Source organism: Podarcis filfolensis, assembly GCF_964270895.1.
Source record: "Podarcis filfolensis genome assembly, chromosome: 2".
Lineage (NCBI taxonomy): Eukaryota > Metazoa > Chordata > Lepidosauria > Squamata > Lacertidae > Podarcis > Podarcis filfolensis.
In genome coordinates, this window is record NC_139605.1 from 122,716,562 (window position 1) to 122,743,833 (window position 27,272).

Genomic DNA, 27,272 nt, shown 5'->3' on the forward strand with positions numbered 1-27,272 from the left:
TCTTACCTGGTGCCAAAAACAAAAGGAGGAGCAGGATATTCAGCAGCATCTTAGGAGAGAGTAACAAAATCATTAGGCAGAGTTCTCATAACGGGGCACTTCATCCCCCTTGCCATAGTCACTCGCATTTTACAGGAGTACTCAGACTCCAGATTGGATGGGCTTTCAGGAGAGTCTAAATTGGATCGAGTGACACTTCAGAGCAGTGGGGTTTTCCTGATGTTCTTTGGAATACCTGTATGAATTGTTTCCTTGAAGAAAAGTTACAGATTTGCTCTGGGACTGCTAATGGTTGTAACACCCTCATTTGCCCTTACTTCAGCATTATTCTATTTATAAATCAGCTACATTTTTGCAGGTACTATACTGTGATTAACAAGGTAATGGGGAGGACAGAAGAAAACAAAATTAGATTTCAGTTCTTAGGCTGTACCAGAGCAGACATTGAAAACAGGGCTACTCCTGTTAAGCTCTTTGGGGAGACCAGCCCTGTTGAGACCCTCTTTCCAATAACCATTTTGATTCCAGCTGGTCATTTAATAATTATGATGTGTTTCCGTGCGCTAGTTCACCAGAAGTGGCTTAGTCCTGCTGGCCACATGACCTGGAAGCTGTACGCCGGCTCCCTCGGCCAGTAAAGCGAGATGAGCGCCGCAACCCCAGAGTCATCCATGACTGGACCTAATGGTCAGGGGTCCCTTTACCCCTGTTATGGTAAAAACATATATGGTATATGGTAAAAATTTAAGCCTGAGATTATATTATTTGTTTTCCTCTGGAGTCCACATGTATTTCCTTATAACTTGTGTCATTTTGATTGCAAGCCCATGGACCAGGGGCCGTCTTGTTATAGTATTGCCCTTATGTAATAAACTGCTCCAATGCTTTAATAAAAGTTACAAGAAGCTATGCATTCTGCCTCCTCAGCAGCAGGTCACTAGAATAATTTGGAACAATCTGACCAGGACAATGAACTTTTCAATTTCTTCCTCTGGTAAACTTTCATGTTCTGAGGCAGAACATGCGACAGACACTGGATGAGGTGCCATTGTCATCATTTCCAGCAGCATCTAGCAGGCCACTGTTTGAAATAGGATGCTAGACACTTTGTCCGATTCAGCAGGGCTTCTTCATGCCAGAGGCCCAGTTCCTTACCAAAGTGCCAAGCTGGTGCCTCCAGGTTAAGCATGTTAGAAGGTTGGGGGGGGGGAGGGGAATATTCTAAATGCAGCTTTCTTTTAGTAAGCCAAGCACACTCAAATTCAGCCAGGGTGTGGTGCAACCCGGAAAGTGTGTTTTTGCACAAGTGGAAGAAAAACAACAACTCACCAGCCTCCCAGTCTTCTTCTGGAGGGGGGCACTGCCAGGCTGTCACCTCTTTGATTCTGTTCTTTGGATCACCTCTGCTTGAAGTAACTGTCAAAGTATTAAGAAAAGAAAAAAGTTAAGGCATCTTGGTTTTGGAAGTTAGTTCTAGTTTCAGAGATGGCTGCTCCATGCTTTGGTATTGTGTTTGTGTGTTCACATCAGGTGCATCTTTTCAGACTTTCCTGCTTAAACATGGGGAGGCCAGGGGTGGAATGAGCATACCTGGGGTCAGGGTTGCCAACTATAGGGGGCTCTGGGTGCCTGAGCACCCACAAAATTTTTGTTGTGGGTGCTTAGCACCCATACTTCAGGGCCCCTGACGCAACTTGCGAAGTCACGCAAGGCCTCAAACAGCATCTCAGAGGCTTCGTAACCTGACTTCCAGTGGCACTGGAAGTCAGGTTCCCAGGCCGGGGTGTGCGCATGTAACGTCATGACATCACGCTGCACGTGATGTCATGACGTCATGCACACTGGGCACCCATAACCGAGGGCCCAAGCCTGGGGTAAAGATGCCTGGTGCCCCTCCCCAAGTTAAACCCTCACCGGCTCTTTTGAATCCATGAACAGGGCTACAGCGAGTTATGGCTATACCAGTGGTTTGTGTGTATAGCTATCACCACCAAAATATCCCAGTTTTCATATATGAAGTTTTATTTTAGGCTATCAAATATAACCAACCATTTTTAGTGGAAGGTATACATTGTATACTAGAGTTTTAAGCTGGAAAATACCTGTTCCCCACATTCGTAAAGGCTGCTCCTTCCGGCTAGGGAACGGTGATAAATTCAATTCAGTTTGAATTTCAAGGCAAATCTACCCAATTTGCACTTTCAAAAATGCTACATGAACTGAAACACAGACATCCTTCAATATTCATTCTTTTTCAATTTTGTAATGTAGTTCTACAGGCCTGCCTTTACTTCATGTATTATAGATTGCAGCCTCCTGTTTTATAGTTTGTGACATAATGCCTAGATCCTTACCTTACAGCACTTCTCCCTTCACTTGTTTGACCAGTAAGTACTTCAATCAAGTTAGTTTTGAATTTTAATCCCATCTTCCATTACATCACACACTTCAGGAAAATGGACTGGCACTCAGCCAAGTCACTCCCCCCACCTGAATACTGCTTATTACACCCACCCTGCTCAGTATAATTCATTCATTACTTATTTCACCCCAGCTTTTACAACCAGTTGAATGCTCAGTATGCAGTGCAATCAGAGCATGTATCTCCAGCCTAGAGTGCCCAGAGCTTTGCTACAGACAGCAAGTTATTAAGTTTTCTTACACCAGCAGCATCAATATTATACACACAGCATGCTCTACTGGGTTTTAGAGCAGACAGGAGCAATTCTCTTACCCTCCAAGACCTCTGGAGAAACTTTGTTCTCACAAGTTGCAATGTGCAGTTTTAACTCCTGCTTTGGAACTCTGTGACGGGCGTTGTAGGGGCATGTTGCGAGCTCTCTGGCGATCTTCTGGTTGTTCTGGGAAAAAGACGTTAACAGTGCAGAGCTAGGCCTCCATCAAACCCACCCAGCACTCAAGAATGAAAGGGGATGTTCTCTACTATGATAACATGCCCACTTAATCCATGTTGGCTTCATATGGGATGATTATAGATTCTATTCCTCTCTAGTGAAGAGTAGAAGAATAATTGAACCCAGCATTCTTCACTGGATCCACCATGGCTTTCCTAGAAGACCTTGCTACCTGGTCAGTCCTATTCACAGAGAGGAGAGAGGGGTGAAGAACCTGTGGCTGTCCAGATGTGGCAGGACTTCAACTCCCATCAGCCCCAGCCACTGGTGAATGCGCAGGAATGGTGGGAGTTGGAGTCCAGCAACATCTAGAGGGTCACAGGTTCCCCACTCCTGGATTAAACAAAGGCTGTATATTTGAAAAAAACAACAGTTAAGTTAATGATTCTTTACTCCACATCCCACTTGGACAAGTCCTTTCACTATGAACAGATGTGCCAGTTAGTAAGCCCCCACCCCAGAAAAACCATTGTGGACTTTGTGAAGAATAGTTCCTTTTTTATTTTCAGGACTGCTTTTCCCTAGAGGGCTAGAATATCTAAATCTGTATTGACTTTACTTAGGAGAGGATTAATGCTGGTGTAATTTGCAAATATGTGCAGAATTGCACTAACTGCTTGGTTTGCGTCTTCCCCCATGTCTGATTTCTGTTCAGAGTTAGGATGCCAGCTGTGGTGGGCCTCTGGAAACAGTTCAAGGCCACAGGCCTTTGGCAGGACTCCTCCATCTCCCTTTCTCCAAAGAATGTGTATCGGTGCATTGCCAGCTATAAAGCCAAGGCTGTATTCAGCAGCAAAAGGCAGTGGTGCATCTCTCCTCAAATGTGGACCTCTTTGTATATTTGAATCTCTTCAGTTTAATTTCTAAGACCAGCTTACTATAGCATAGTTTATGATGCACGAGCATCTCTTAACTTTATGTATATAGTGTGTTTGAATCGTCTTGTGTCTTGAAGCAATAAAAGACTTTACACTGAACTGTGTTGTGGTCAAGGAGTTTCCTTCACTGTTGACTCTGGAAAGGCTGACAGCTCGAAAAGGAAGAGAAGACTCTGAAGCTTTGCTAGACTACTCTGCTGGTGCTGTGCAACTCTGGTGGTCACACTGATATAGGTGTGATACCAAGATGCTATCACGGGGCATGTTATCAGAATTAAAAACCACACAGTATCTCACTGCAAGGTCACAAAAACAAAATTGTTAAAATGAAGAGTCCTTCCAATAGAAGAACATGTGTACCAAACAGGAGACTCTAGACTTGCTCAAATGGCTTCATTGTGCAATTTTGTTTGAACTTGTTTACATCTGTTTGGATGTTCAACATGTCACATAACCTCAGATCAGAGCTAACTTACTCTGCTTTTGAAAAGGGAGCCAATGCACAAAGTGGTAATTAGATTTCTGCTTGCTTTCACCCATAGGAGCCAGGGTAGCTCATTCTTCTGTGGTGAATTAACACACTTCAACCATTTCCTACAAATCCAAGATGGGCAGGACCATTTTAAGAAGAGAAGTTATTTGTGGTACCCTACCAATGCCCTTCTTTCCCCCCTCCTCTTACCTTTCTGCATTTCACCAAGTGGTAAGGTAACCTGCAGGCTCTGATCTGGTGGTTCTTATCATAAGGGCATTGGACAAGCCGTTCAGGATCCATGGAATTAATATAGGACTGGCTGCGTACTGTGCTCCTAGCAGTGTTTAAGAATGAGATGTTACAAAGCATCAGGGCAAAACCATACAAGAGAGACACATGGTCTGAAGCCTAAGAATCTGACCCTCTGCTGAGATAGCTTATTTGCTCAGAAGTGCTGCTTCTGAACTTATTTCAGACATTAGTTTAGAGCACAAGAGCCCTGGTTATCAAACCACATGTCAACCTAGTCTAGCCCATTTATACCAGATGGATGGGGTATAAATAAATTTTTTATTATTATTATTATTATTATTATTATTATTATTATTATTATTATTATTATTAGCATCCCATTTCTAGCAGTTGATAGCCAGATTCAAAATCAACCACCAGGATATGAAGGCAAACAGCCCTCCCTTGTTAGCTGCCCCTTCCCCTCAAAGTTTTTGGAGGAATCCTTGTTTAAAAGATTTGGAGATTACATTTATATTGATGCCAGTGCTGTTGACCCACTAGTCCTCTGTAAGAGTGTACAGAGGTGTACCTAGTGGGTGGATAAACTGGCTTCTGCTGGGGGCACAGGCTGGGGGGGGCACCACAAAATTCATCTATCACTATGGAGTGTATGACATATATGGCAACATGCCACTGCTATCATGGGGAGATCAAATGCAGAAGCAGCTTCCCATCCTTGCACCACAGCACAAACGCATACAGTAAAGTTTTTTTTGGGGGGGTATTGATACAGCTCTTTACCAAGGGCACAAGGGACCCTAGGTACACTTCTGTTTGTCTTGTCCCATTTATAAAACCATCACATCACCACATTTGGCAATGATATCCCTGTTCATTATGTGTTGTGAAAAATACCTTTGTCACTCCTATATTTATGCCAGTTTAATTGGGCAACTTCTAGTAATATGCAAGGGAATATGTTTGCCAACCATTCTGCTACCATTCATAACTCAAGCCTCCACTATATGTCCTGTTTTCTAAAGAAAGTATCTTCAAACAATATAGCTTTTCCCCATAAGCATCTGCACTATCATTTTGATTGGCCCCTTTCTTGCATTTTTTCCAGCTGTATTGTGCCCTTTTGGGGATGCACCAACCTCACAGTACAGAGCAATACAATAATAATTATCATATTTTAGCATAGTAGGCATTACAGTCCTGTCAGTTTTATTTTCAATACTTTTCCCAATACTCCCCCTTACAAAGCATGGATTTTGCTTTTGCCATTGCAGTACACACTGTTGATAGCTCAATGTTGACCCCTTGTTCTAAGGTCTGTGTCATTGCTGTTACAAGGAAATTTTGGGTTGCCTTTTAAAGAGTAAACTGACATCGTGGTACGTGACACGCAACATTCTCCTCTGCCATTTTATTTCCCATTCACCTAGCTGGAAGAAATTACTTTGGAGCTGCTCACAGTCTTCTTTGGCTTTCACCATCCTGGTGATATGGGCTTCCTCTTTATGCTTTTCAGCAAGGAGGTAGACAGGCTATGGGAGGGAGTTGTACCGAAGAGGGCCCCCCCCCCAAAAAAACCTGGCACCAACACACTCAGCCGTACCTACTCTCACAGGATTGCTGCAGGGGGTTGTGGGGGGAAAGAATGTGTGCTGCCTCACTGTCTATGGAGGGATGTCAGGACTGCAATGCAGTAGATAAAAATAAAGAGTGTGTGTGTGTGTGTGTGTGTGAGAGAGAGAGAGAGAGAGAGAGAGAGAGAGAGAGAGAGAGAGAGAGAGAAAATGAGAATGAGAATGAGAATGACTATATAAGGCCTGTTGGAGCTATACTAATGTGACAGGAGGACCCAGCATTACTTTCAGTAGCAAAAGTCAGCTATCGTTGCTGTGTGTAGAGATCACACAGTTAGGGCAGCAATCTCCAGATAACAAAGCATTTGCTAATTACTTGTCCTTGGACAAGGAGGATTTATAAGTTACTCAGAAAACACAGTCTGGGCATCCCACTGGGCAGGACAATTCTGCTCAGCAGGAAACATTCTCAAGCAATAGTGGCAGAGAAATCCTGATTAGAATTCCCCTCCCAGACTACTAGAAAGCCTACTTCAGAAGGCAGCCAAGATCTTTTGAAGTCACTGAGGCAAGGACTGCCAGGAGTACCCCTCCGTCTCTTACAGCAAAACACAACAAAACAAAATAAGGAGTTCTGTGGCACCTTAAAGACTAACAAATTTATTATGGCGTAACTTCCATGGACTACAGCCTACTTCCTCAGATGCATCAAGGCAAGAACCACATCAAATATTCAGAGCCCATACCCCAATGACTTTTGTGGGGTTTCTTCAGTAAATATTAATCCTGGCTTTCCAGCACTAGTGCCCCAAAGTGGCTTAATAAATCCTACAAAATATTTCAGGGTTCTGCAAACTGCAATCCTATTGACACTTAACCTGGGAGTACAGTCTGCTGAATGCAATGTGATTTCTGAGTCATAGAATCATAGAGTTGGAAGAGACCACAAGGGCCATCGAGTCCAACCCCCTGCCAAGCAGGAAACACCATCAGAGCACTCCTGACATATGGTTGTCAAGCCTCTGCTTAAAGACCTCCAAAGAAGGAGACTCCACCACACTCCTTGGCAGCAAATTCCACTGTCGAACAGCTCTTACTGTCAGGAAGTTCTTCCTAATGTTTAGGTGGAATCTTCTTTCTTGTAGTTTGGATCCATTGCTCCGTGTCCGCTTCTCTGGAGCAGCAGAAAACAACCTTTCTCCCTCCTCTATGTGACATCCTTTGAACATGGCTATCATATCACCCCTTAACCTCCTCTTCTCCAGGCTAAACATGCCCAGCTCCCTTAGCCGTTCCTCATAAGGCATCGTTTCCAGGCCTTTGACCATTTTGGTTGCCCTCCTCTGGACACGTTCCAGTTTGTCAGTGTCCTTCTTGAACTGTGGTGCCCAGAACTGGACACAGTACTCCAGGTGAGGTCTGACCAGAGCAGAATACAGTGGCACTATAACTTCCCTTGATCTAGATGCTATACTCCTATTGATGCAGCCCAGAATTGCATTGGCTTTTTTAGCTGCCGCGTCACACTGTTGGCTCATGTCAAGTTTGTGGTCAACCAAGACTCCTAGATCCTTTTCACATGTACTGCTCTCAAACCAGGTGTCACCCATCTTGTATTTGTGCCTCTCATTTTTTTTTGCCCAAGTGCAATACTTTACATTTCTCCCTGTTAAAATTCATCTTGTTTGTTTTGGCCCAGTTCTCTAATCTGTCAAGGTTGTTTTGAAGTGTGATCCTGTCCTCTGGGGTGTTAGCCACCCCTCCCAGTTTGGTGTCATCTGCAAATTTGATCAGGATGCCCTTGAGTCCATCATCCAAGTCGTTGATAAAGATGTTGAATAAGACCGGGCCAAAGACAGAACCCTGTCGCACCCCACTAGTCACTCTTCTCCAGGATGAAGAGGAACCATTGATGAGCACCCTTTGGGTTCGGTCAGTCAGCCAGTTACAAATCCACTGAGTGGTAGCATAGTCAAGACCGCATTTTACCAGCTTCTTTACAAGAATATCATGGGGCATGAGTAAACATACATTAATTGTAATGTTCCTGTGCAATAGTCACATTAATTATTCAGCTTTTTAATTTGTTCAACCAAGCAGCTAAAAACACGCTGGCCCCATGGTTTAACCACAAACTGAAGATTTTACAGACTAGTTCAGATTTTTATGAGTGGTAGTTGTGTGCTCCTGAATCCCAGCTTTGACCTACCACATATTATATCTTTGGCAGATTGATCACTTCAAGATTAAAAATGCTCTCTGATAAAACTTTTTCTTTTGTAAAATGTTCACAGATGTGTGTGACACCCACCCACCCACCGGGCCACAGCCCTAACCAGCCCTGCTTGCGGCCTCCTTTAGTGCTTGTTCCTGGAGGGAATGTGCCCTTGGAACTCTGATAATGCTTCTTGCTTGCTGGATGGAGGGTAGAGAGAGGAGCGCAAGTGTGAATAAACTAGTTTACTAGACAGAGAGAAAAGTAACCTTTAACGCTCTACCTGCTTTTGCCTTTGGCCATCCACCCCTGGAATGCAGCCCAAAGGAATCTGGCCTGGGGGCTAAAAAAAAGTTCTCACTCCCAGGGGGTAGGATTAACTTCTGTTTTTCAGATTAGAGGCTTATAAACTCTTGGTTCCTTGTTAAGTTTTCTGATTGTGCTCCATTTTGAACTTGTACAAATAAGAAGCTACTAACCAGCTTCAAAATTGTACTTTGGGCCCCTTAACTCACCTAGAAACTTGCCTGGCTCCTTCAGCATTGGAATCCCCCAACTCAACAGCAGAAATAATAATGCTAGCAATCCTCTCCGCACTATCAAGCATCCTGCCATCATCTCTGGTTAAACACTAACCATAGAAATGAATTACTTTTCTTCTCTATATGAAGATTTTAAACTCCAAATTAAGGTTAGACCCACTGAAGGCCCATGTTAGTCATGTCCTTGAATCTCAATGCATTTCCTCAGGCTGGAATTAACCCTTGATTCACCCCATCAGGTCCCCTCACAGTCCCAGGATAATCTCCCACAATTAAAATTATACAAAATTAAACACAACCAGAAAGCCTTGCCACATACAGTGTCCCAAGGTGCAGTTTGAAAGCAACTCCTTGCTAAAGCTAAGCAGCGCTGCCTCAAGTCATTCCCTAGGTAAGAGAGGGTACACCATGGGAACCACATGCACAGCACTTGGGGTTCCAGGATAGAAGATAAAGGGAAGACAACAATAATACCAAGTCTTTCAGTTTACCTCCACACACACAAATTAAGAGCACCTTACTTTCGACTCAGATTCGTTGATAGCCTTTTCTACACCCCAACCCCATTATCTGATAATACATGGAAGCACTTGCCTTGTCTGCAGCTGGCTGGCTTTGAGATAAGGGGCTGACCAAATCAAAGAGCCTGGCGTCAACAGCTGCTGAATCCAAAGTGACTCAGCTTTCAACTTACCCTGCTGTTTAACTGTAAATCCAGCCAATGGGATGGTGGCTTTCTGAAGAACTTTGTGACATCATTGTAACTAAGGTACCTATTAAAGCCATAGATACCTGATGGATTTCACTCTTTCTCTAAAGGCAAGTCTTGTCAGCATGGAAGGGAATTCGCATGGCCTTGGCCCTCTCCTCTCATTAAGAGAGAGCAGTAGTTTGTGCACATGGATCTGCATACTTGCCATTCCAAGCTACAACCTTGGGCAGCCGTGCCTTGCCGGTTGGTGGGAACTGGCACATTAGTCAGATAGAAGACTTCTGTACTTTTCCATATGTAAGACTATTCTTTTAATTCAAAAATCATGTTCAGAATTTGGGGTCATCATACATGGGTAGTGCATTGTGGGAACGTGGGATTGGTTGCTGCTGTGAGTCAGAGATTGTTATTGGTAGCTGTGGCAAGGGCTGGTGTTGATTTGCTGTCCTTGCAGCGATTTGCTGCTTTTGTCAGGGAGGGAACAGAGGATAGTTTGCTTTGTCGATGTGTGTGAGTGGCATTGTTGGTCTGTCGTGGGAGCTCAACAACTTTGGAGGACCACCCCTCTTTTCTTAAATTTGAGTCCCGCAAAGTCACATGGGGGCATATTATACACTGAAAAATATGGTATATTTCCTCAGAAAATAAACAACCATGCTTGATAGCAGAAATATGAGTTCTTTCCTCCTTCCCCAACAGTTACCATGTTATTTGCCGTTTGAAACAGTGGATTTGATTTAAATAAAATCTATTTAAATCACTAGTTTGATGTAATTTTTTTTCTTTTTAAAAGGCGAAAGATTTATACGATCTGAGGTTTTTTTTAACAGAAAGACTCATTCTTGCTGGTATAAGGTTTCATTTTTGGAATAATAAATTTTCAAAGTAGTTTTTACAGTTATATCAAAAATTACTGATTTGGTTTTATCATTAGAAATACATTATTGCAAGGCTTAATAAGTTTAACTGTTTGCAGTCGTACCTTGTTTTGCAGCCGGGATCTGTTCTGGAGCCCCGGCCGCTAGCCAAAAAGGACAAAGGGTAAAGTGCTGTGTCTGCACACGTGCATGGAGTGGCTTGTGCGTCTGCACATGCGCAAAGCACAATTTAGCGTGTTTGTGCATGTGTGAGCTGCAAACCCGGAAGTAACCCGGTACTTCCGGGTTTGCTGTGGACATTTGCTGGAATGGACGCTAGACAAGGCGGACGTTTGCAGAGGTATTACTGTATATTTGGACAGCTTTTCTGCTGTACTTTTTCTAGAGGGGCGGGGGGGGGGGGGAGATACAGTTGGTAGGCCTGGGCTGGAAGAGGCTTGCAGAAAGAGCAGGCTGAGGAGAAACAGGCTGGTGGAAAGCTGGAAAAGGGGAACCAAGGACTGGAGCAGAGAACTTCAGGACTGAAGTTCCAGGTAGAGACTTTATCGTTTGGACAATGTCAGGCGAGCTCTGGGAAGAAGGGCCTGGAACCAGTGAACTCTTATTAGTTGACTGGCAAGCACTTCAAGGTCTCGCCAAGGTCTTACAGATCCCTGTTACTAATTCCTCCTCCTCCACCACCCTTTGGATTTGCTTCTACATTCAGGTGCCTATTCTGCAGAGTTAAGTGTCAGTGCAGTTGTTGGGACCCGGTGGGATTGGGAAGAGGTTGCCAGCCCTGAAGTGCCTTCAGCACTTGCCTCAAGTCCGAGTTGCACAGACATGCAACTGACTTGCACAATCCTTTCACAAAGATCCCAAGACTTGTGGAGTATTCTGCTCACAAGGTTTGCACTTTCATTTTTACTGCTTCACACTTACTGGTAACTTAAATAGAAAACTATCTTTAGAAAGATTTTTCCTCCAAAAGCATTTTATTTTATTTTTTAAAAAATCTGATTTAAATATAAAAAATCTATTTTTTAAAATTATTTTTAAATAATTATTTTATTTTTTAATTATTTTAAATAATTATTTTATTTTTAAGCCTCACTCCCCCTGCTCAAATTCTGACCGTGAAAAGTTAAAGCACGGCTTAAATTCGCGACCATACAAAAATGGGCTTTTACGATATCGCTGCTGAACCAGACATACGGTAAAATGGAACGGGTGTGAGTGCCTGCAGAATTTTAAGAGAGCAGCTTATATTCGGGTATTGTATTTTTTTCTCCCCCCCCCCTTGAATTTTAAAGCTGTGGCTTATATTTGGGTGTGGCTTATATTTGGGCCAATACGGTAAATAATAGCAACAACTGCCCACCCTTGAGTGCCTTGGAGGAAGGGTGGAATACAAATCTAAACGTAAAATGGTGTCACTCTCATAGTGAGTGCCCTTAACTGCTTCCCAAAAACATGGTGTGTGTGGGTGTGGGTGTGGGTGTGTGTGTGTGAGAGAGAGAGAGAGAGCGCACAAGAGCAGGGTAATTAAATCAGTCATTGCTGTTCTGTTTTTTTTGTCTGGTGGTATTTAACAGCTACTCAATGGACAGAAGTTCAGCAGCTTGTTGCAGGAACCCACCCCCAATCATTTAGTTTGTACAAACTTGACACACACACACACACTCACACATGACATACGCAATGTTTCTGTTATAAATTCATAGAAAATCAACCATACATCGGATCTGCACCGTTCCACTTTTATTTTGCTCTATGTAGGAAGGACTATCAAAAGGGGATGGTTTGATCCAGGACGGCCATAATCCCTTGAGCCCTTGAGTGTACCAACATGTACCAGGAGCCCTGCCCGGTTGGCATGCCAACCTTGATGGTCCTAGACAGAAGACCATCAAGGACACAAAGAACTTACATATGGGAGTGGATTCAACTCGACTGGAACAAAGGACAGTGATTAGCTCTTCCCTCTGGGGGCAGGAAACTGCCACCTCCCTTTGTCCCCTGGAAATGACTCATGGGGAGGGGGAAAGGAGGAACCAGCCAGGTGACAAGATACTCAGGTTACCTCCACAAACTCCTCCCGCAACCCCTCCTTTTTGTGATGTATCAGTGATGTAGTTGTGTAGTTTTAGGGGTGTATTTTGGGGGGTTAGCAACTAATAAAAGTTGGGGTCTTCTTTTGTTCTGGACTTCCATCTTGTTTCACCTGGTGGCAGGTGGGAGTCCAGATGCGACAGTCTTCAATAAAGACCAAGCCTACTGGCTGCTGTTTTGCTCTGGTATTCCTGGCTGGTGTCCTTGTTTTTTGTCCAAGGGAGCCCTCAGATTTCTCCGTTAACAAGCTTCACCTCCATAATTTCTATCCGCTGTCCAGCTTGAAAAAGGCACCAGGAGAAAATAGGGTAGTTCCAATTTTACAATAGGTGTGGTTTGGCAGAAGCAGCAGAGTTAACTGTCTAGCAGGAAGAGGTTTGCTTCCACAGAACAAAACTAGCATGATCTGCAGATCTGCTTTGCAACAGAGCTGCTGTGCTTCTTAAGCGCTCCAGCCACAGGAAGTCTCAGCCCCCAAAGGGAAGCAGCGTTCATCGCTTCTCAAGGGGGAAGTGTCAGGAGACAAGCTTGTGTGCAGCTGCCCGCCCCAGTACGAAAGCAGCAACGCAGGCCCTCTGCAGCTTGTGTTGCTGGGTGTGGCCAGACCTCTTGCCCCCCTTTTAAATTTTCCCCTTGAAGAGATCACGGCACTCTATTGCGCCTCTGGTTTTGAGGTCTTGCTTCAAGTGAAGACTGAGAGGGCACTGAGAATTCAACAGGGAGATGTCTCTGCCCTCCGTGTATCAGCACAAGTTTGCGGAGAAGCTGACCATCCTCAATGAGAGGGGCAAGGGGGTCCTTGTTCGCATGTACAACATCAAGAAGGTAGGAGCTGATGTGACCCGTGGCAGGTCTTCGTGCTCTCTGCAGGGAAACGGATCTGTGCCCAACTTTGAGAAGGATGTCATAGGGTCTAGTGGTTTGGAAAAGGGGTGGTGAGGTCCTCTGCCGTGCTCTGCTCTTGGCTTGGTGCAAGAGGAGAGATTGGCTCTTACAGCCATGGGTGCAGGTAGCTAGAGATCAGGGCTGCTAGTTACTTTTATTGGGTTGAGGAAGTCCTAGGCTTCATTGACTAGTAGACACAGCTCCTATTTTGATCCCAGTAGTGAAAGTATGATGCTCACCCCCCAACGAATATGAACTGGGAAAGGTCCAAGGAAGAGTTCATGGCTCTTCAGTCAACTGCTGATGCCTTCTTAGAAGCGGCTGGCAGTGGATCTAGTGGGTTAATGGAGGAAATGGGATTCTTGCATACTGCTGCTCTGAAAGAAAATACTTCTTTCTGGATCTGCAATCGATGCCAATTTTCTCTAGCTCCCAGTCCCAAGCCGTTTCTTCAACTCCCAGCAGAAAGAGTTTTCTTTATTTGTCCAGCCAATTCCTTCCTCTCTTCAAGACTAATTTTTGACCAGCACAAACCTTTCCTGAGCCACCTTAGTGTTCACATATCTACTGCAACCTTGGGTGCTCCTGACTATCCCCCTTTGTCCATCTCCTGTCTGCCCATCTTAGTCTTGTCCATCGAATACATATCACCAGTGGTTGGAGTGGCAACTGCTCCGTATCTGTGATCTTGATCACTGTTGCATGAATGCTGTAGAAAGGTTCAGCAGGCAGAGGAAGATGTGGTAGCGGATATAAATTGCATATGCCTGCCCTCCTCCCTTCTGGGGAGCTCAGTGAAGCTTACATTTTATCATCACAACCAGAGGTATGTTAGACCTGGGTGTGTGAGAAACTGGCCCAAAGTCATGCAGTGATCTTCATGGGGCTTTGAACCCAGGTGTGCTAATCTAACTTTTTGAACTGAGCCATTTGTTTGGCTCCTCTTTATCTTGTCTCAGTAGAAGACCTGAAAAGACGTAAATAGATCTTCCACTAGCTGAAACCTTGGAGCTATTCTAAGCATTTTAGCAGACAAGGAGATACCACACGCATGTGGTTCCTCTTCCTGTTGCATGTGAGTGTTGGCTGAGGACTCTCTGAAGCTTCCTCTTTCTGTAGGGGCAACAGCAGATCCGATCACAGCTTACAACAGAATTGTCTTGTTGGCGGCACCTCCTTTCCCCTTCCGGTTTTGATCATGATCTCTACTGCAAACTGTCGCAGGTTCCACCACATGTACATCACTTACATTTTACCTTAGGGAGTGATTTGAGCTTGCTATCTGATTACTGTGGATGGATGGGCCTGTGTTTTTTTCTTTAAAGTGCCTCTTGAATTAGAATCTTGGATTTGACAAAACAATGTTATTTTCTTAAATGGCTGTGAATGGTCCTTTGAATGGGTGGTTCACTGACAAGGTTGGGATGGTACGATCTGAGAGGTGAATGCTTGACCTTGGCAGATTCAGTATGACAGTGACTAGCTAAGCTGCTATTACTATTACTACTACAGAGAAAGTTGAGAGTTGACTGTATGGCTGTATGCTCTGTATGGTTTGTATGGGATTTGGAGTCTCTGTGGGGATCTGATGTGTGGTTATGGATCTGCTGATTTGTAGGAGTGCCTGTTGTTTACCTCCCCTTATTAATAAAGTGACTGTTGCTATTGGTTATGATCTTGCCATATTAAATATCTGGTCTTATTAGAGGAAAGGGAAATGGGTACAGCTTTTAATGCAGCTGCTCATAGGATAATACTGTATTTTTCGGCCCATAGGGCGCACCGGCCCATAGGGTGCACCTATTTTTTTGGGGGGGGGAATAAAGAAAAAAAATTATTTCCCCCCCCAGGCGTGGGGCTGGGGCGGGGGCAGCCCGAGCTTCCCCCGACCCCAGCCCCCAGAACAGGCAGCTCTCCGCAAGCCGTGGGAGGGCTGTGCGAAGTTGCGCAGCTCTCCCACGGCTTGCAGATAGCTTCCTGAAGCCTGGAGAGTGAGAGGGGTTGGTGCGCACTGACCCCTCTTGCTCTCCAGGCTTCAGCGAAAGCCTGCCCCATAGGACGCACACACATTTCCCCTTCATTTTTGGAGGGAAAAAAGTGCGTTCTATACGGCAAAAAAATACGGTAATCCGTAATTGGAAAAAATGTGTCAACTGGAGGATTGGACATGAATGCCGAGCCTTCTTACATGTAAAGAGCTAGGAATCCCAAACCAACATCATGAAAACAATGATCAACCAGTCAGATTGAATCAAATTGAATTCTCTTCCTACAACTATGTTTCCTAAAGTGGTTTAACAATCTCTTCCCAGGGAACATGGGGGATTATAGCTATGTAGGGAGAACAGGGGTCTCCCAACAACTCTAAGCTTCTTAACAAACTGCTTTCCAGGAAGCCATGACTGCTTCAAGTGGCATGATGCTGTTTTAACTGTGCTGTGCAGATGGGGCCTTGCTTAAGTTTAGTGAAGTCAGAAATTAGATATTCTGGAAGACTGCAGTGTTCACAGGTGGCGTCCAACTTTTGTAACATCTCCCTTGCTCTGCTGTTATTCTTATAGGCAGGTCCTATTGGCACTAAAAGGCACTCTGTGTGTGTGTGTGTTGCAACTGCAGTAGGGTAAAGGGTTAAACTTTCTTCTCCCTGGATGCTGTGTTCCTGATGAACAGTGCTACCCGCTTCCCCTAGAAATTAAATAGAGCAGCACAATTGGCATTGCACGTTGCTCAGTTCTGAGTGCAGCTTTGTTGACTTTTGCAGACATGTATGGATTCCCGGACCAAGCCAAGCTTCTTCACCGAGAAGACCATGGAATCCTCTATCAAATACATCAACAAGAAGTTTCCCAACTTGGACACACGGAGCGGCACGGTGAGACCCCATGTCAGAGCTGGAGTGGGGAGTTGGAGGGATTGTACTCTCTGGGAACAGAAAGTGGCCATTGCTCTTCTCCTGGCTTAAAGAAGAGTAACTTCTGCATGAGAAGAACTGCTGCCATCCTGGGTGTATTCTAGGGGTTGAGTCAGGAGGCATTTTCTTGATGGCCCCAAATTCCAATTACATTATATTAACTAGGACAGAGCATAAGTAGAAATATTTTCTATCCCTGAGTAGTAGGAAGCTGACTTTCACTGAGCCACACCACCAACCCATTTATTTAGCCTAGTATTGTCCATGTGGACTGGCAGCAGCTGTGCAGGATTTCAGGTAGTGGCTTTTTACAACCCTATCTTGAAATGCAGAGAATTGAAACTGGGACCTTCTGCATACAGAGTATGTGTTTGACCATGGAGCTCCAGCCCTTCATAATCCACATGAACGTATGAATCTAGTCAAGGGCTGTTTTCCAATTGCTCTCCAAGGAGACCTTTCCTTTTCTAGCCCTGATACCTCCTGAGGTCCTTTCAGCTGGAGCTGGCAAGGGCTGAACATAGGACTTTTCCTTGTAAACATCTGTGCTATCACTATATCTCCCTGTATATATTGGGGAAGGCCTAGATGATATTAATTGCTCTTCAGGAACGAAACGTTTGCAGAGCTGGATGAGTTCATCAGTCTCTTTAAAAAAATAGATAAATGGTAAGTGTCAAGCAGGGAAGGACTTGGGCCACTCCTCCCAGTGATGTGGAGATGCCAGGTAGCCTTTGTGTATTTGTTCCAGTCTGGAAAGACTTGGCGCTGTTGCCCTGTGGCCTGGAAGCAAGTTGTGAGGTTAGGCCCAAAACCATGCAAGCTTATTCTGAATTCATTCTTCCTGTGTTCATTGGAGCTTATTGCCTAGTAATTGTGTTCAGGATTGTGGTGTCAAACATACAAAAGATAATAATTAGCTGTCACGTGACACTAAAAAAATGAACAGAAGGAGTAAGCCTAAATGTAGCCAGAGTGTGACTAAAATGAATCCAATAGTTTTCAGATCAAGTATTTTACCTGTTTCATTTTTGTTTTGTGGTCAATTGCTTTTGTCACTTGAGTTACCTGTATATCTGGACATGGAGCCTTAATAAAACTCAATAAATATAATTTGTTTTTGCAAAAATCCTGCTGAAATTAAAAGAAATACAAGCTAATTTCTTTAAAATGATGGTAGGGGGAAAAAACACCAAAATCAGGGGCCAGATCGATAGCTTTAGGGAGTCCATTCCCTAGCAAGGGAGCCACTACTGAAAAAGCTCTGCTCTGTTTCCCAGAGGAATGAGGTTGCTGGTGATCAGTCATACTTGTCCATGCTTTGTTTGCTTTTCTTTACAGCAACATTTGGGACCAGTATACAAGGAGAAAGCAGATATTTTCCGGGCACTCACTTCCTATTATCAAACCTTTGTGGATGTAATGGAATTCCGGGTGAGTGTTAGTAGGGATTTGAGATGTTGCTTTTGAGGCTGCTATTGGTTTGCCCTGGTCTGACTCGAAAAGCCTTCTACCTTTTTGAAAGAGGAGAGCAGTGGTTCTGTAGTTTTTCTTGACCTCTTTGTGTGAAAGACAGGGATGACTGCAACTGCTGAGTGCTAAGCCTTTGTGGAGTCTTTACTAGGCCAGAAGTCTTCTCCTTGCATATAATAACTTGGCTGACCAGATGAAAAAGAAGGCCAGACTCCTACACCTTTAATAGCTGTGCAAAAGTGGTCATTTCAGCTGATGGGTAAGTTATAATAAAGTGAAATAATAGTCATAATGCCCAAAAGGTCATCAGACCATTTTCCACTTTGGCATTGCAGAATTTGGGACATGGCTGTTGTCAGAGCGAGTGGTTTCTGCATTATTACATTATTATTATTAATTATTATCATTATCACATTTATATCTTACTACATTTATATCTCACCTTTCCTCCAAGGAGATCAAGGTGGGGTACCTTGTTCTCCTCCTCCCCATTTTATCCTTACAACCTACCCTGTGGGGTAGGTTAGGCTGAGAGACAGTGGCTGGCGAAGGTTATCCAGTGAGCTTCACAACTGAATCCTGGTCTCATGTCTCAGCCCAGCCCTCTAACTGCTATGCCACACTATCTCTAGGTGGATTTTAACTTGGACACTTTATTTATTTTTATATTAGCAGTCTCATACTTGCTATTGCTTGGGAATTCTAAGAAACCAAAAAACCATGCAGATTTTAAATCAGTGGCTAAAATCAGTGCAGTTTTGAAAGGTTCAGTTGCCATCTTGATTTGAAAGGGCATCCAGTTGCCTCCAAACATAAATGAAAATCTGTTCCTTGATCCCAAGAACCATCGTGCAAAATTTTGTTATGATAACTTAAATGTATGGTGAACGAACAACTTTTCAAAATCTATAGTAGATACAGTATTTTATCCAGTTCTCCTTCCAAATACATTTTATTCCCCAGTCCTTCCTCACAATAACACTGGAATGTAGGCTAGGCATGACTACCCAGTTAGACCAATCAAGGGCTGGGTGGGGTGGAGGTACAGCAACACCCCCTGGCAATGTAAAACCTGTTCAGAATAAAACCAGAAAACAGATTCTACTGTACAAAAATAGAATTAAAATGAAAAAGCAGTCACATCTGTGGACAGAGGACATTTGCTAAATAAGCAAAGCTAGCAGCCAAATAAATAATCCTGACACATCTGTGCTTAATAAGAAAGCCAGCCTCTCAAGAATGGAAGCAACAATTTTTTAAAAAAGAAAGATGAAGTGTTCATGTCTCTTTTAATGCTACACAGAGTTTACAGTTGAATTCATAATCAGGTAGCTCTTTAATGTCCAAGGACAGAAACACAAACATCTGTCAGTGTCATCAGCAGCAGTCTCGAGCAAAGTCTGAGATGATTCATACAGCTTTGCGGGGGCATGGAGTGGGGAAAGGTAAATGGTTTCATGCTGGGTTGATCTTTGCAACCAGACTGTTTTAAATTGGTGTGGGTGACTGTTGTATAAAATTGGAGGTTGGCTTTTGCTGCCCAGCTCCCCAAAGGACTCTGAGTCCCCTATATCAGTTGGAGAAGAATGGATGGAAACAGGATCCAGTGAAAGCAAGGCAGATCTTTATTTTTCTGTTGCAACAGAGTCCCACCCCCCTCCTTCCAAGGAGGTGAGAGAACCCAAGAACAAAGTGTACAGGAACCTTTAAAGACTTCAGACTTTTCCCAACCCCTTAGCCAAAGAAGACCCTAAAAGCACCATACATACATCACAGAAATTTGAGAGTATGGGTTCTCCTGTCTGCCAAGATACCTGATAATGTTTTACTGATTGTATTACCTGGGCAGTCTGGCCTTTTTACCTTAGTTCTCGAATTCTGGTCATAAGCCCACCCTATCCATACATCAAATATGCCCTTAAGACAGGATTTGTAAGTGAAAGAACTACTGAGAAAGGTGTCACCAAGTTATTTCCTTCTGTAGAGGAAATTATTTATAGTCATTAGGAGAACCAAGATGGCCTTTTTGATTGTTCTGTGTGCTAAAATAATGTGTACTTTTCTCAGGGAATATTTCCTACATTTTGAAGGCTAAAGATTGGCTTTATGTGAAGTGTGTGTCTGCTATGTGTGTGTCCCCTAAAATTTTATAATGGCGACCTTGGGCCAGTCAGTCTCTCCCTCTCTCTCCTCCCACCCTCTCTCTCTCTGAGTTTAATTCACCTCACTGAGTTGCTGTATTAATGTGGGGAGGGGAAGAACCAAGTACAGGCCATTGCAGGAAAGGTGGGCTATAAATGCAATAATAAAAATGAATGATATGCAGTGTGTGGAGTTCAGTTCTCTACCCCAATAGCTTCATTAATGCTAATATTTCTTCTTTAGGACCATGTCTATGAGCTGCTGAACACTATGGACGCCACCCTGTGCCACTTTGACATTGTGAGTATCTTTTGAATAAAGTATGGATGTGTTGGCTTCTGAGAATTAAAGGCAGATGGGCATTACTTTTAGTTTAACGCAGAGAGGGTATGCAACTGTGGACATTATGCCTTATATTTTTATCTTGATGCTGGGCCATTGGCAGCTTAGAAAGTCAGTTGGGGCTTCCGGTTCCTGTCTGCCTTAATGGAGTTACCTCCCACGACAACGGGAGATCGTTGGCAAAGGTTAATCAAGGATGATTGAGGATAATTATCCCTGGAAATTCCCCCCAGGGATGGTGGGAACGGGCTACACTCGCAGATCATCTCGGTGCCTGGCTCCCGCTCTGGCATAGAATGCGGGAGGCAGGGAGGCACTGAGTGCAAAAGCACTTTGCCTCTTGGTAACCCTCCAATGACGCCATTAAGAGCAGAGGTTCTTCTGTTCGTTAAAGATTATTTGGGATTAATGTACAGACGCGTGCTGGAAATGATGGGACAAGATCAAAAACTGCTGAATTGAAACAGCTACAAGGTTGTAAAGATATGAATCGGAAAGAAGACTTCATTCAATCTAAAAAACAGTATGTGGAGTGGGGGGGGGAAGCCAACGGCTTCATTATAAATCCTTTGTTACAAAAATGACTTGGCAAACCCCCTGAGAATGCAATAAATAAACAAATTCATACAGCAGGTGAAGATGAAGGGAGATGGGAGTATAGATATTGATTACAATAACAAACTGAACTGTGTGAGGAAAACATAATAGTATGGAATAATTTTTAAAAGACTTGGAATCTCTATGAAGTTAATCCCCCCCGTCTGAGGGGAGGACGGATTGGACTTTGAGGACTTGCCAGGGATTTGGCAGGGTGCCAGGCGACTCCCCTCCTGGGACTGGAAGTAATGGCAATGGAATTTTGCAGCTGCAATCAGAGGGGCTGGAGAACAAAAGAGGAGAGATCTATCTAGCGTGACACCAAGTCAGCAGCGCCACAAGGCACAACAGAGATCGGGAATAACCAAGGTGGACATAATATTTGACAAAGACGTAAAGGAACAATGGATTAAGATTAATACCTCACACAGGAAGAAGAAAGGAGAACTTGACTAGCGAACTTATAAATTACTAAATGTGTTAATATGAATTGAAGTTAAAACATTGTAGCTGTGGTATAAGGGATTTTATCAGGACTGGATTGTAATTGGATTGAGCAATAGTGTGTAAGCAGAATTAAAGGGAACTAGTAGACCTTGAAGTCCAGCATGCGGGGAGCCACCTAAATTTTATAATTGGCCATGTGATTGATTTGTATTTGAATTGTAATTGTATTTTGGTATTGATATTATAAAGCTTATATTGGATTTTTGTAATTCAAAATTAATAAAAATTATTTTTAAAAATAAAAAGTAAGTCAGTTGGATGGGAATAAGGAAGCAGCAAGGCAGTAAGGAGTTGAGCAGATAGGAACCAGCTATAGCAGAAATCGTCACTGCTCCTGCTACCCAAGCAAAACTCAAGCCTGACCTGAAAGCTTTGATAGATCCCTATCAGATGAGGATAAATCAGTGGGCTGCCTGGCTGGGCAAAGTCTTACCAGAGCCTAGAAGGAAGTTAGAGCCCTTTTCCTGAGTGACTTACCACAAGGGGCAGCCAAGCATGGATCCTTAAATTCCCAGCTCTAGCTCTGGACAGGAAGTGAATGTCCTCAGTATGTGGAGAGGAAAATGGAACCTTTCTTCCCATTCCTTTTCCTGATGAAAACCCCACTTCCTGAAAGCTGCTGTTGGACTTCGTAGGGAAGCTGTTATAGGTGCAAATGGACCACAATTCAAACTTTTTGGCTATTGACAGTTTGCTAACTGAACTGTCAGTATGATTCATCCAACACATGAATGCTTGAGGAACTGTGTCTTTTTTCCATGAATCATAGGTTTGGAAGGGCTGGGCAAGGAGATGAATAAATGTTCTCTAGTACATTTTTTTAAAATGTCCAAGTAAGGAGATTTTCATTTCGTTACCTCTCAAGTCTGTTGCTGAACTGATCTTGCAGCATAGAAGTTAGACTTAGCAGAGCTCCACCTTCCCCTTTCAGCTAGTCTTGCACTCATTGGGAGGGATTGATCTCCTCTTCCTTCTGCCATTAAAAGAAAAGTATTTTGAATTTTGAAGTGCCTGTTCTTCACAACTAACTAACTTTTGTAGCCCTCAAAGTAGCACTTAATTCATCAGCCGGAAGCAAGACTCCACCTAGTGCCTGTTTAGTGCTAACCATATTGCCCCAATGTCTGAACTGGCAAATTATGGCTTAGTGTTTTTCCTCCGGAACAGAATTGGAAACTAGAATTTAAATGCATTTTTTATTCTGGCAGTGGAAGGCAAATACAAATTGTGGTTGACACTTGGTACATTGTGGCAAACTATGGCTACTGCTAAAACAGGAAAGTAAGAGAGAAGCTGTGTGTCAGAGCGGAGAAGGGTTCATGCAGCCTTTAGGCTCATTCACAATCCTCCAACATGGCTTGGAGACTCACACAAAGTGAGCCATTGTCTAAGACAGGGAATGAGGAATGCCTTACAATCCCATCACAATCTGCTTAGATAAGGGATGTGGAGCCTGTGAACTTCCAGGTGTTGTTGAGACTATAACTCCATATTGCCAGTAGCTGGGAATGATGGGAATTATAGTCCCAATAACATCTTGAGAGCCACAGGTCCACCATTTCTTATCTGAGCAGATTGTGCTGAGATTCTAAGAAAAGTGCTGCTGCCAGGAGTCAGAATCTGCCCAGAGTTGATGAAGATGTCAATACATTTCCCTTTTTATCAGATAAATAAAACTGACTTTTTTTCTTTCCTTCTGCAGCATCTAAACTATGACTTCACCAAGAATTACCTTGACCTGATTGTCACCTACGCATCTGCCATCTTACTCCTTTCTCGTATTGATGACCGCAAAGCCCTGATTGGCCTGTACCAGTGTACCCATGAGATGATCCATGGATCAGGGTCAGTGTCCATATATTCCACTCCCTTGGCCCAATAGTGCATTCCTAATGCCTATAGCAATCCCTAACAGGTGGATGTCTGGCCTTCTCTTGACAAGTATTGAGGAGGAGGTAACACTTCCTCCACCCCAACAGCTATTTTGCTATTGTATGCTATTATAGTTAAAAGACCATTCCTAACTTTTAACCTAAATATGCCATCTGTAGCTGAAACCTACCATTTTCTCAAAGATATGGGCCTTTCCAGATGTTCTGTTGTTGTTTGGCTTTTGTGGGAGATTCAAATGCAAATTATTTCTTTTATTCTGTATTAGTATTGTTTTTGCTTTGTAAAGTGTTATGGGAGCTTTGGTTGAAGAGCCGCTAATAAGGAATGTAAATAAACAAATTACTCCCCCCCCTCCTATGCCCCCCAAGCTAGCCCATCTATTGAAAGGTAATTGCATTAAACACCAGTATTTTGATATGGAAAACACAGTTCCTCCCTCTGCTTTCCTCCTTAGCAAGAGGACTGCGTGGAAAGTCCTTGTGCAAATGTCACAGATACCTGTGACACCGCTGTTGGTGGTGACCCACACATTTCATAAATTTTCTAGAAACAGGGCACTCCATGATGCCCCTTTCCACCAGCAGCACTCAAGTCGTCTCTTATCCTGGAGGAGAAACACCAGCCAGGCTTCCACCTCCTCCACAGCAATCCCCTTGCTTTTCTTTATTCCCCTCACCCCACCACCAGTATGGGAGCACACATCTTCTTCAAGAAGGAAAGAAAGAAAAAAACAGTGAAATAGGCCAACCCCACCCCATAATCCTGTCATCACCACAGCATGAGAATCCCTTCTCCTGCAAGGCCACCCTCCCACACTTTTGGAGACCAGGTGTTGCATTCTCCTGTATTTTGTGTTGTTGCCTGGATTGGCCCAATAAGGTTCTCTGGAGCCCAGGGCTTCTGTCATTGGAGCACTCTTGTCATGTTTTGCAGTGAAATGGGTGGGCAGTGTCAGTGATGGAGGAGGGCTTCTGTTGCTGGCAAACACCTCTGACTCATTCCTTATCTGGCTATAGTGATGCCAGTTTCCCTCGGTTGGGTCAGATGATACTGGAGTACGAGAATCCCTTGCGCAAGCTGATGGAAGAGTTTGGGCCCCATACCAAGGTGAGATTAAAATAAAGAATGAAGTGGGAGGCACCAAAAGGGAGTGTATGAGGACAGTGTGGTGCCCACAGGCCTGCCGTTGGGGTCTCAGCATTAGACTCTATCTCCATTAATTTCTTAGCACATCCAGCTTCACATTATGATTTTGTAACATGCATTCTTCCTGCGTGTGTTGCTGTGTTCTCAAGAATGGGAGTGTTGGTTTTTATGCAGTATCATTAAGCTGCTTCGTCCTGACTCAGACCAGTGGCTCATCTAGTCTTGTCAAATTGTAGAGTCTGACTGGCAGTGGCTCTCCAACATCTTGGAGATCTTTCCCAGTGCTTGGTCCTGTGAGATCCCTTTTGTTAGAGATGTGAGGAATTGAACATACAAGGTGTGACTGGAGAGTTTGGAGAGTGGTCACAGAAATTGGACAGCAAGAAATATTCGAACATACAGTCGGCATCGGAAACCCACAAAATGCTTACAATTCTGTACCGAGATGAAGCTGTAACTCAAAAGCCAGTGTATGAGTGGTTTAAGCGTTCCATGAAGGGAGGCAACCATTGAAGATGACCCTTGGTCTGGCAGACGGTTGATGAGCAGAACAACGGCAAATGTCAACAGGGTTCATGAGTTATTGAAGTGGGATCAGCGTTTGTCCATCCGAATGATGATGGAAGAATTGCATATTCCGTGTGAAATGGTTACTGAGTTGTCCCACCCTCCATATTCTCCCCATCTGGCCCTATCAGATTTCTTTCTTTTTCCAAAACTGAAATCTGCTATGAAAGGGCACAGATTTTCCAACATTTCACATGTCCAAGCTGCTGTGACCAGGGAACTGAAAGCAGTACGAAAAGAGGACTTCTCCAGAAGTTTCTAACAGTTCTACGAACGTTGTCAATGGTGGATTGTATCAGAAGGGGCCTGCTTTGAAGGCCTGTGAGGCATGTATGTTCAAATATTCCTCGCTGTCCGATTTCTGTGACCGTTCACCAAACTTTCCGGTCACACCTTGTAGAATCATAGAATGGTAGAGTTGGAAGGGATCTATTCCAAACCCCTGCAATGCAGGATCTCAACTAAAGCACCCATGACAAACGGCCATCCAACCTCTGCTTAAAAATCCCCAAGGAAGGAGAGCCCACCACCTCAGAACCTGGGAACTGAGGTGTGCAAAGCATGTGGTGTACCTCTGAATTGTGCTTCCATGGAGGTGAATGTGGTTCTGTAGTTGGTTGGAGAGAATGAACATTCTTTGCTCCAATTTCTCATGGTGTTGGCTGAAGGTAGCCCAATTACAATTCTTATTGCGAGCTTCTTCCCTTTTCTTTTGCTGCTTCACAAGTGTATACAAATAACATTTTGAGAAATGTGTGGGGAGTTTTGGTGGCAGCCGTGACTGGAACAGGAAGTAAAAAAGAGGGAAGTGGGTAAACTGCAAAACCAGAAAAGCTAATAATCAAGTCATCCACACGCTGGAGGGGGGCGGGGCGGGGTAGAGAAGGGATAGGGGAGGAAGGAGGACAAATGTATTCAGCTTTTGAACAAACACTGGATGATCCCAAATCAAGCAGGAGTTAGGTGAATGTGTGTTGCAGAATTGGTCAATCCAGTTAAAAATTTCGGTTAATATTTGAATGATAGTTTGCCATCTGTGGGTAGAGTACAAGTTGAGGAAAACACGTAAGTGTGGGGCACTTGTAGGGGAGAAGTAGTGGGTGACCAGTGGATACTTAACTTTCCCTTGTAAATAAATACCTGTAAATCTGGCTGAAGCTGAGCTGTGGGGGAAATTCCTCCAGGGGAGCATTTGCAAGAGAGAAAAAGCAAGTATGGGAAGATTTAAGTGCTCCTCCCACCTCCTTGAAGCTTCTTCATGTCATGTGTGCCAAGGGTAACATGTAGTTCTGCTTTCTTCTCTCTCTCTCTTTCTGTCTCTCTGTGTTTTGTCATTTCCTGCTGCTAACAGAGTTCTCTTTCCAGGCTGTGAGCAATGCACTTCTTTCGCTGCACTTCCTCTTCGCCCGTAGAAACCACTCAGCTGATCAGTGGCGAAGTGACCAACTCTTCAGTCTGATCAGCAACCCCGCGAACATGCTCGCTCCTGCCAGTTCAGACACGGTGAGCATGTCCGTGTATAGAGACAGTGACACTTTTGCTACCTCTCCAGCACAGCCCAAACTCAGGCTTTCTGGGCATCTTAAAATCAGAGGCCTGCATTTTGGATCAGCAGTGCTACCTTTTACAGAGCTCATATATGCAGGCTCTGCCCTCTTGTAGATGTTTCTTGAGGTTCAACGGACTTCAGTGAGATAAGTCACTGTTTCCCAGCATGCAGTGCAAGCTGATTGTGATGTCATTGAGGCTATAATGCTGACAAGTTCTGTTACTATTGGCAGTTGAGCTAGAGCAGGGATGCGGAACCAGTTTGATGGCAGTGCTTTGTGGGCAGCCTGCAGGGTGGGGGTGAGCACATGCCACCCAGGCGCACCAAGTGATTTTCAATGAAGGGGCTGGGCCCCTCAAAGTTCTGCAGCAGCCGTGCGCACACACTGTGTGCTCATGTCACAGGAGTAAGCCACGGGGTGTCCCCACGACACATCATCACTTGTGCAGGCTGCAGGAGGGCACTGGCGTCATGTGTGCATGTTGTAGGGTGCGCTGATGTTGCATGGCCATGGCCCTCTCAATCACGGCCCCGGCCCCCTCAATCATGATGCCACCAGAGGGTGAGGCCACAGAGACAGAAAAGAGAGCAGGGTAATGGATGTGAATCTTCAGTTTGTATGGTGGGCTACTTTCCACCTATAGACAAGTTAAGGTTCTATGTGGGCAAGCAAGAGGTATTACCATGGTTCCGGGCACTTGAAAAAGGCCCGAAGCAGGGCCAGTGAA

At 44.1% G+C, this 27,272-nt stretch overlaps 2 protein-coding genes and 1 long non-coding RNA gene across 11 annotated transcripts in view; 2 read left to right on the forward strand and 1 right to left on the reverse strand.

Moving 5' to 3' along the window:
* Positions 1-26,377, reverse strand: part of LOC310756130 (gametocyte-specific factor 1-like) — a 31,300-nt gene extending 4,923 nt beyond the window's left edge. For 2 of the 5 annotated variants that reach the window (XM_083599829.1, XM_083599825.1), the window contains exons 1-6: positions 26,136-26,365; positions 22,247-22,362; positions 4,476-4,602; positions 2,735-2,861; positions 1,330-1,416; positions 7-49 (exon numbers count right to left, since the gene is read on the reverse strand). In XM_083599829.1, the coding sequence (XP_083455955.1) occupies positions 7-49; positions 1,330-1,416; positions 2,735-2,861; positions 4,476-4,602; positions 22,247-22,281 (419 nt within the window). In that variant the 5' untranslated portion in view covers positions 22,282-22,362; positions 26,136-26,365. Of the gene's footprint in view, positions 1-6; positions 50-1,329; positions 1,417-2,734; positions 2,862-4,475; positions 4,603-9,768; positions 9,860-21,866; positions 21,902-22,246; positions 22,363-26,135 lie in introns of those variants that run through there. The other 3 variants (XM_083599826.1, XM_083599827.1, XM_083599828.1) reach the window with 3 other exon arrangements.
* LOC310756173 lies at positions 2,876-3,892 on the forward strand. Its single transcript, XR_014544749.1, has 2 exons — positions 2,876-3,090; positions 3,571-3,892. It is a non-coding gene; the product is annotated as an uncharacterized lncRNA (long non-coding RNA).
* NCKAP1L (NCK associated protein 1 like) overlaps positions 9,729-27,272 on the forward strand; it is a 68,299-nt gene continuing 50,755 nt past the window's right edge. Inside the window, exons 1-7 of one of the 5 annotated variants that reach the window (XM_083599731.1) lie at positions 9,729-9,860; positions 16,179-16,289; positions 17,670-17,762; positions 20,187-20,243; positions 23,092-23,234; positions 24,299-24,389; positions 26,361-26,498. In XM_083599731.1, coding sequence (XP_083455857.1) covers positions 16,185-16,289; positions 17,670-17,762; positions 20,187-20,243; positions 23,092-23,234; positions 24,299-24,389; positions 26,361-26,498 — 627 coding nt within the window. In that variant the 5' untranslated portion in view covers positions 9,729-9,860; positions 16,179-16,184. Of the gene's footprint in view, positions 9,861-10,759; positions 10,782-10,858; positions 10,975-11,184; positions 11,329-12,994; positions 13,358-16,178; positions 16,290-17,669; positions 17,763-20,186; positions 20,244-23,091; positions 23,235-24,298; positions 24,390-26,360; positions 26,499-27,272 lie in introns of those variants that run through there. The other 4 variants (XM_083599734.1, XM_083599732.1, XM_083599733.1 and 1 more) reach the window with 4 other exon arrangements.